The following is a 10,000-nucleotide window of genomic DNA, read 5'->3' on the forward strand; positions in this document are numbered from 1 at the left end:
GTGTATGTGTGTGTGTGTGTGTGTGTGTGTGTGTGTGTGCGCGCGCGTGTTTTAAATGTATAGGCTACATATATATATATTCATATATAATTCCCTTCGGTCCGCTTCCCGTCCCGATCAACCTCCCCCTCTGTGACTCAACGCAAGATCCGCTTGCAATTAGATCAAGTTCATAACGAGGCCCCTTGACCCAACGTCTGAAATAACTGGGGGAAAGTATTTACCTTCAAGCAGTGATCCGTTTCAAGGGGCGGGACTTGTATCCTGTAGCATTAGGCAGGAAAACTTATTAAGGGTGTAGAGGAAGAAAATATAAAAAAGAAAGTTATGATAAGCGATGTGTGAATCTTTGAGGAAAGTTTCGTGTGTACTTATCTCTGTATGTCTGATAGGCGTTTTTTTACTTGTCAGTTTTGTTTGTTTGTTTGTTTGTTTGTCTGTCTGTATCTGTCCCTGTCTCTGTCTCTGTCTCTGTTTCTGTCTCTGTCTCTGTCTCTGTCTCTGTCTCTGTCTCTGTCTCTCTCTCTCTCTCTCTCTCTCTTTCTCTCTCGCTCTCACTCCATCTCTCTCTCTCTCTCGCTCTCACTCCATCTCTCTCTCCCTCTCCCTCTCCCTCTCTCCATCACTCTCTCTCTCTCTCTCTCTCTCTCTCTCTCTCTCTCTCTCTCTCTCTCTCTCTCTCTCTCTCACTCTCTCTCTCTCTCTCTCTCTCTCTCTCTCTCTCTCTCTCTCTCTCTCTCTCTCTCTCTCTCTCTCCTCTGCCTGAATCTCTGTCTATCTCCACCTCCCCTCCCCTCCCCTCCCCCTCCTCATAGTCGAATAAATAAGCGTATCAATTAAGAACAGATCAATAACCAATAAGTAAGCAAGTAAGTTAGCAAGCAAGTTAGTAAGTCAGTCAATAGATAAATAAATAGATAGATAAAATAAATTCCCGCCCGGGAGAGCAAAGGTCAGGGGGAAGAAGAAAGGGAGGGAGGGAAGGTCAAGGAAATAAAAATTGCAGGATAAAAAAGGTACACATGAAAGAGGAGGAGAGAGCGGAGGACGAAGAGGAAGAAGTGACAGGAGGAGGAGAAGAATGAGGAAGAGCAACGGAGAGTGGATAGGGTTAGGAGAAGGTGGTGATGATGGGGAAGAGGGAGAAGAGGAAGAGCAAACTAAAGAAAAAGTGTAAAGAAGGAAGAGGAAGAGGAAGAGGAGGAGGAGAAGGAGGAGGAGGAGGAGGAGGAGGAGGAGGAGGAGGAGGAGGAGGAGGAGGAGGAGGAGGAGGAGGAGGAGGAGGAGGAGGAGGAGGAGGAGGAGGAGGAGGAGGAGGAGGAGGGGGAAGAGGAAGAGGAAGAGGAAGAGGAAGAGGAAGAGGAAGAGGAAGAGGAAGAGGAAGAGGAGGAGGAGGAGGAGGAGGAGGAGGAGGAGGAGGAGGAGGAGGAGGAGGAGGAGGAGAAGAAGAAGAAGAAGAAGAAGAAGAAGAAGAAGAAGAAGAAGAAGAAGGAAGAGGAGGAGGAATAAGAAGAAGAATATGAATAAGAAGAATGAGAAGAGAGAGATAAAGAAAGAAAGAGGAAGAGGAAGGGGAAGAGGAAGAGGAGGAGGAAGAGGAGAAGAAGAAGAAGGAGGAGGAGCTGGAGGTGGAGGTGGAGGAGGAGGAGAAGTAGTAGGAGGAGAAGAAGAAGGGGAAGAGGAAGAGGAAGAGGAAGAAGAGGAAGAAGAAGAAAGAGAAGAAGAAGAAGAACAAGGACAAGAAGAACAAGGCGAACAAGAAGAAGGAGAAAACAAAGGTGCTGAAGAAGAAGAACAAGAACAAAAACAACAACAACAACAGCGCGCCAACAAGACCAAGGGGTCCCACTCTCCGCATTGTATCTGAGCGACAAGGCGACAAGGCCACAGGCTCCGTACCCAGCGCCTAAAGGCATGGCCACAAAGGCCGCCCAGGGCCAGATCCCGCCCAGGCTGTGACTCACGGGTGGGTGCGGCCGCCACAAAGATCCCCAGACAAAGACGCGTAAAGATTAATGGCGTATCAAGACGTCTGTGATGAATATTACGTGCGGGATCCTTCTGCGGGGCGGACATGGTTGTCGATTGGGAGGGAGGGAGGGAGGGAGGGAATGGTGGAGGGAGGGAGGGAGAGAGGGAGGGAATGGTGGAGGGAGGAGGGAAGTGGGGGTGGGGGGTGAGATAGGGAAGGGGAGAGGGAGGGAAGGAAGGAAGGAGAAAGGAGGGTGGGGGGGTGTGGGTGAGGGTAAGGATGAGGGTGAAGATGAGAGGGAGAGGGAGAGGGAGAGAGTAAGGGAGAGAGTGAGAGAGAGAAAGAGAAAGAAAGAAAAAAAAAAGGACAGCGAGAACGCTAAAGATAATAATATAAAAAAAGGTAAATAAATACGTAAAACAATTATATTCTGTAACAAAAACATATTATCAGAGAGATACAAGCAGAAGGTAACTGTAAACAAACCGCAGACGTCCATCCAGAAGGCATTTCCTGGGATGGGTGTCCTGAGTGACTCACTAGGATCCTGTATTTTTTTTGGGGGGGTTTCGGAAGAGGACGCTTTTAGATCAGTTTCCCCTTAACGTGTGAACATTTTCTTTGGACGAATATCAACAAGTGGGATACAGTAGCCTTGTTTATTATGCAATGTAGATGTGAACCTGGAATGTGAGATATTACGGTATTTTCATAATGAAGACTTTGTTAGGAGTGTTTGTGTGCGGAGACAGGCTAATGCACATAGACACGCACACGAAGCAAAATAAGGCACGCATAAAAGGGCAGAGAACACACACACACGTTCGTGCGCTCGCACACACACACACACACACACACACACACACACACACACACACACACACACACACACACACACACACACACACACACACACACACACACACACACACACACCCCTCCACCCTCCTCTCTCTCTCTCTCTCTCTCTCTCTCTCTCTCTCTCTCTCTCTCTCTCTCTCTCTCTCTCTCTCTCTCTCTCTCTCTCTCTCTCGCTCTCTCTCTCTCGCTCTCTCTCTCTCGCTCTCTCTCTCTCTCTCTCTCTCTCTCTCTCTCTCTCTCTCTCTCTCTCTCTCTCTCTCTCTCTCTCTCTCTCTCTCTCCCCCTCTCTCTCCCCCCCTCTCCTCCTCTCCTCCCTCCTCTCTCGTATCTTCTTCTTCTCACCCTCCTCTTCACTTTTTTCTCTCCTCATCCAACTTCTCTCCTCTCTCCTCTTCCTCCCCTCTTCTCTCTTCTCTCTCTCTCTCCTCTCTCTCTCTCCTCAACCAGGATGCCAACATACGGCGATTCGTAATATAAAAGCTTTGAGAACCAAGGTCACGAGAGGTCAGCATAGCACACTGCCAAGCACCAGGACACAGCAAGGACAGGAAAGGAGAGCGGCTGGTGGGGATAGTGATAGGGAAGATTGGTGGAGAAATGGGGGAAGGGATGAGGAGAGAAATAGGGGGAAATGGGGGAGGTGGTGGGGAAGAATGATGGTGAAATGGGGGAGGTGATAGGGAAGAATGATGGAGAAAGGGGGGAGATAATGGGGAGGAAAGTTGAAGAAATGGGGGAGATGATGGGGAAAGAAGAGAGTGAAATAGGAGACATTGAAGGGAAAACATGTGGAAATTGTGATGATGAAACGAGATAGAATGAGAATAAGATGGCAAGGGAAGACGAAGAAAGGGAAAGCAAGGCCACAGCGCAATAACTATAAAGATGTAAGGGGAGGGGATGACAAGGGGTCAGGGTAGGGTAGAGTAGGACAGTATGTGTGTACGTGTGCCTATGTATGTGTGTGTGCGTGTGTAGGCGAGAAATTCTCAGTCTGATGGAGTCCAGCCAGTACAGTATTTACATAGATTCATGTGTATAAAAGAACACGTTCAAATGAATAAGATTTATTAATTTAGTGTGGAGTTAAGTTCCCTCCTGAGCAAATGTTATGTAACCGGCAACGGCGCACGATTGCTCTTACCCAGTTATCAGCTGCGAGACACGTCAGCGCTGCCTCGTTCATTCATTATCCTATCCTGCTAAATGGCCTCATTCATGTCAGTTATCATCTTAAGAAAGTCACGTCGAGACATGAAAGAAACGTCTGCACGAGGCTGGCGAGATGATCTGGCGGCGCGCGGAGCAGTTGCCTCCTCCTGGCACACCTGCTGCGCCGGCCGCTACTACTGCTGTTTCTGTCTCGGCGGTGTTGGTGTAGCCCTTGCTCCTCGGCGGCGCTCGGCCTCCTCCTCGCTAACAAGCTCAACAAGATCATAATTATGGGAACGCCGAGACGCTCAGGCGCCCGCCGCATGCCCGACCCTGCCCGGCCGCTGACCACAGGGGGCGCGGCCGCAAGCGAGATGTAAACATGCAGACACTTAAGAGTAAACAGACATATACGAACTCGCGTAAATGCTTATACTTATACACACACATGTATAAACGGACACACTCACAGGCGCAACAAAAAATAGGCATACAGAAATATATACCAATGCGGCATTGCATTATTCCATCTTTCATATAAAAACAAATACACTCAAACAGATACACTCACACAAATTTAATAATACATGCACACGCAGGCACACAGACACACACACACACACACACACACACACACACACACACACACACACACACACACACACACACACACACACACACACACACACACACACGCACACACGCACGCACGCACGACGCGTGTCACCGCAGGCCAGGGGGAGCATCCTTGGCAGTGCCAGCCAGAGTGGGGGCCGGAGAGGCGGCGGCGGTGACAGCGCGAGACAACGGCTTAGTGACACTCCTATCTGGTTACGTCTGTGGCAGCGTCAGTGTAGTGAGGGGACGAGGTTCAGGCGAGGGGGGAGAGGGTCAGCGCCGCGCCCTCCCGCCGCCCCGCAGCTCCCTCTGTGCGCGAGTGAAGTGAAGGGGCAAGCCAGGGTCGTGTGGTCGCCTGATGGGGTGGCGTCACTGAGGGCCGCAGTGCCACAGTGCCAGCGAGAGCCACGCTGTTTACAGAGCCTTCTTTCGCCTCCAGGTGCCGCCATGGGACCTCTCTACGTCACGTTCGTGTGCGTGGCACTGGCGTCCCTCGCCGCCGGGGTGCCCGTGGGGATCCCTTTCCCTCGCCTCCCCAGTGACGACTCCTACGCCCACCGCCCACACAACGAAATCGCCCCTGACCACGTCGCCCCTGACCACGTCGCCCCTGACCACGTCGCCCCCACGCTGACGCCGAAGCCGACGGACGCGCCTCGGGTCGGCTCCACCATGCACGCCGTAAGTCCCTTGATCCTTCCCTGCCTGTGATGTCATCGTGAAATTCATGATAGAAGCTAAATAAAGTAATGTTCTTTAAGTATTTTCCTGTCTTTGATCTCTCATATATGCATATTTGTTCTCTCGTGTATCCATATTTCTTCCATCTCTTTCTTGTATTTACTTTTTTGTTTTTGTTAATATTTTTTTGCCATATCCCGTCCCATATTTCTGCCTCTCTGTTCCTTTCTCCCCGCCCATCGCCTGACTGCGTATATACTGCCCTCCTCATCTGTTTCTCTTTACCCCGCTTTTTCCCCCTTATCTCGACCTCCCCTTCACTTCGCTCTCCCTCCATCCACGCATTATCTGTCTTTTCCTCATGTTTCATACGTCTCTCTCTCTCTGTTCTTCTTTTCGTTATTTGTCCATCGCTATCTACCTCACCATCCTCTGTTCACCGCGTTTTATCTCTCGTCTTCATCTTTCTCTCTCTGCTCATCTGTCTCTCTTTTTTCCCTTTCCCTTCCCCTCTCTTTCTCCCTTCCTCCCCATCTCTTTCTCCCACTCCCTCTCTCTCCTTCTTTCCCTCTCCCAATTTTTTTTTCACAATACCCCTTCCCTCTGTCTCCCCGACTCACCATTTACCGCCCGCTCTTTCTCCATCCTTCGCAGGTGAAGTTCATGCAGAAGTTCGGCTACATTCCCGAAGGAGACGAAAATGCAGACTTTCTCTTCACACGCCAGACCCTCGAGGAGTCGATCAAACGCGTGCAGAAGTTCGGCAGCATCCCCCAGACAGGCGTCATCGACAACGCAACGATCGAGGTCGGTCCTAGGGATTTCTTTGCGCAGCGTGACCTCCTTGGCGGTGTCACGTGACCTCTCTCTCTCTCTCTCTCTCTCTCTCTCTCTCTCTCTCTCTCTCTCTCTCTCTCTCTCTCTCTCTCTCTCTCTTTCTCTGCCTCAGGCCCTTTCTCTTTTTCATCTCTTTTTCTCTCTATTTCCCTTTCTCTCCCCCCCTCTCTCTCTCCTTCTGACCGACTATTTTTTTCTGGTGTCAGTTAATATATATATATATGTAATTTAATCGCTCTTAAATTATTCATCTGTTTTTTTGTGCGTTTAAGGGTAAGGGGATAGGGTTACAACTTGCCCGCGATGTTGATTTGGAAAACAATAGAAATGGCGAAGTTGCTTAAAAGTTGCGGGATTGAGGAATTTTCAATACCATTTAATTGGTGTTTTTAAAAAAAATAATTCGTAATCTTTGATATGAAGGGGGGGGGGGGTAACTGCCTTATTTTTTTCTCTGTCTATTTCCTCCCTCTTTTTTTAACATTGTATTAATACTTGTTTATTTCTAATGATTCGTAATCTTTGATATGAAGGGGAGATTTCGCTTCCTGATTTTTAAAAATATGTCTTTTCTCTCTGGCTAAATATCTGTTCAGCTAAAGTGATGTATTTACTTTTCTTATTCTTATATTTTTTTCCATCCACGCTCCATCTACTACGGAATTTTGATTACTAGATAAATAATTTATACATGATATATATATATATCGGAGAGAAGGACAGATCGGTAAATCGACATGTATACATATATATATATATATATATATACATATATATACATATGTATATATATATGTATATATATACATATATATACACATATGTACATATATATATGTATATATATACATATATATATATATACATACACACAGACAGATAGACAGCCAGCTGAGAGATAGATAGACAAGAAAACACAAGAGAGAGGCTACAGAATCGCGATCCCTCCCTCAGATAACACGCTTTTTAACCTTCGTAACGTGCAAAGCTTTGACTTGTTATCTGCAGGATAGAATGTCTAATTAAATAAACATCTGATCGCGAAAGAGCCATTTCTTGTTGCTTTACGAGGGAGTCACATGATGCAAGACGAACGGCCTGACTTGATAGAAAGGAGATGCAATTGAATAATGGCATTGGGGAGACTGTCAAGAGTGAACGAAAAAAAAAAAAAAATGTTTAGAAGCCTGAATGCAAGAAGAGTAAACAGGTCAGTTAAAGAAGAGGATTTTTGGGGAGATTTAGGAATAAAAGAGAGAGAGAGAGATAGATAGAGACAATCATAATTTATAATGACGAAATTGCGAGTTTCAATTCGTTCAATTGAATCACAAGAGTAAATATGTACGAGTTGAAACTTAAACAGATCGGTGAAGAAAGGATTTTGATGCGTATTTTTTTTTTTTTTTCAAGAGAGAGTAAGAGATACAGAGAGAAGGATAGAACGTTATGAAGAAATTGCAAGTTTCAATTCGTTCAATTGAATCACGGGGTAAATATTTACGAGTCGAGTCCTACTCTGATCCTCTTCCAACTTCTCTTCTCCTCTCGCAGCTGATGCAGACTCCCCGCTGTGGCGTTCCTGACGTAGACGCAGACGAGGTCGTGAAGCTGCGTCGCCCCAAGCGGTACATCGTGGGTTCTGGAGGCTGGAATAAGCGAGAACTCACCTATTTGTAAGTTGACTTTTTGAGTAGTTGGCAACTGTCTTGTGGATAGTTGCACGTGTGGGATTTTTTTTTCTTGTAAAAGTACTCGATCATGAATGATACTGCTCTAACTTCAAATAGGGTTTGAATATTTTCAAAAACAATATTGCGAGAGTTGTGTTTTGTCGAAGAGTTCCAATTACAACAAGGTATTCGGGCCATTAGAGAAGGCAATCAAAACCAACATTCCAAATATGTGTTTTGACCGCGCGTCGTTTCAATCTCCAAATAGCCCGTAATGGCGTAAACAACACAAACACGTGTCCCCCCCCCCCCCCCACACACACGGGTTTAAACACTTCCCTACCCCCTTTCTCCTCCCCCTCGTGTTCTCCCCCGAAGTTTAAACGGCCCCTTCCCCTCTTCCTCTCCTTCTCCCTCTCTTGTTCCCTCAAAGTTTAATCGTTTTCTTCCCCTCTCCTCCTCCTCGCCCCCCCCCCCCCATTTAAATGCATCCTCCCTCACCCCCCTGTTTTCCCTCTCATGTTCTACCCCAATTTAAACGCCTCCTCCTCCCTCTCCCTTCTTCCCCCCTCTCGTATCCCCCTCCAATGTCAACGACTTCCCCTCCTCCAACCTTTCGTGCCCCCCCCCCAAAAAAAAAAAAAAAAAATTAAACGCATCTCCCTCCCTCCCTCGACCCTCCTCCTTCCCCCTCCCCCTCATGTTCTCCCCCGCAACTAAAACGCCTCCCTTTCCTCCTCCTCCTCCCCACCACAGCCTTGCCAACTGGACCCCGCAACTTTACTCAAAGGAAAACGTACAGAAGGAACTCCGACGCGCCTTCGATGCCTGGAGCACTTATTCGCACCTCAGTTTCAAAGAAGTAGAGGCGCCTGATGCAGATATCGTCATTTTCTTCGCGACTTATAACCATCATGACGGGTGAGTGGACGTTAAATGATGATAAACGGAGACAAAGCAAAGAAAGAAAGAAGCGTGAAGTGATGATAAATGAGAGACAGAGAAAAAAATGAAAGAAAGAAACGTTAAATGATGATAAATGAGAGAGAGAAAAAAAAAAATAAAAGAAAAAGGGAGTAGAATTGTTGTTATATATATTTTAGAAAGAGATAGAAATAGACTTTGTATTTTAAGTGTCATGATTGCTTTATGAATGAGGGATATGTAGAGGAAGCGAATCACGTTGGGATAAATGCAGATTTAAGTCATCTTGTTGTTTTATAAATGGGCTAAGCACAGATAAAACACCCATTATTGTTTTAGAAGGTTTGATGGGAAAGCTTAATATTTTCACTTTCAATGTAAGGCAAGTACACCTGCTTCTGTTATTGGCTATTTTTGAGGTATTTTTTTCCTTTTATAAACTGTATTAGGAAAGTATTTTGTGCGTATTCCTCTTTCTCTCTTTCTCTCTCTCTTCCTCTTTCTCTCTTTCTCTCTCTCTTCCTCTTTCTCTCTTTCTCTTTCTCTTTCTCTTTCTCTTTTTCTTTTTCTTTTTCTTTTTCTTTTTCTTTTTCTTTTTCTTTTTCTTTTACTTTTTCTTTCTCTTTGTCTTTCTCTTTCTCTTTCTCTTTCTCTTTCTTTCTCTCTTTCTCTCTCTCTTCCTCTTTCTCTCTTTCTCTTTCTCTTTCTCTTTCTCTTTTTCTTTTTCTTTTTCTTTTTCTTTTTCTTTTTCTTTTTCTTTTACTTTTTCTTTCTCTTTGTCTTTCTCTTTCTCTTTCTCTTTCTCTTTCTTTCTCTCTTTCTCTCTCTCTCTCTCTCTCTCTCTCTCTCTCTCTCTCTCTCTCTCTCTCTCTCTCTCTCTCTCTCTCTCTCTCTCTCTCTCTCTCTCTCTCTCTCTCTCTCCCTCTCTCCCCCCCCCCCCCCCCCCTCTCTCTCTCTCTATCTATCTATTATCTATCTATTTCTCCTCTGTCTGTCTTTTTTGTCTCAAGAAATAACTATCCATATCTACTTACTCACATATCTGTATATCTATCAATCTACCTATCTATCTACTTATCAACCTATCAATCAATCAATCAATCTATCTATCTATCTATCTATCTACTTACCTACCTACCTCCTACCTATCTATCTGTCTACCTACCTACCTAACTGCTTATCTATTTATCTATCTATCTGTCTACCTACTGGCCTATCTATCTATCTTTCTGTCTATCTACCTATCTATCAACCTATCTATCACCGAGAACCACGCAAGAAA

The 10,000-nt window shown here is 45.9% G+C and overlaps 1 protein-coding gene across 1 annotated transcript in view; it reads left to right on the top strand.

Annotated features, from left to right (window-relative positions):
* The window catches only part of LOC125027547 (stromelysin-3-like), a 29,061-nt gene that overhangs the window by 9,144 nt on the left and 9,917 nt on the right, over nt 1-10,000 (top strand). The window contains exons 2-5 of the mRNA XM_047616640.1: nt 5,043-5,284; nt 5,939-6,091; nt 7,676-7,797; nt 8,551-8,715. Coding sequence (XP_047472596.1) covers nt 5,051-5,284; nt 5,939-6,091; nt 7,676-7,797; nt 8,551-8,715 — 674 coding nt within the window. The 5' untranslated portion in view covers nt 5,043-5,050. The remainder of the gene's footprint in view (nt 1-5,042; nt 5,285-5,938; nt 6,092-7,675; nt 7,798-8,550; nt 8,716-10,000) is intronic.

Source organism: Penaeus chinensis, chromosome 7 (genome assembly GCF_019202785.1).
Source record: "Penaeus chinensis breed Huanghai No. 1 chromosome 7, ASM1920278v2, whole genome shotgun sequence".
NCBI classification, from domain to species: domain Eukaryota; kingdom Metazoa; phylum Arthropoda; class Malacostraca; order Decapoda; family Penaeidae; genus Penaeus; species Penaeus chinensis.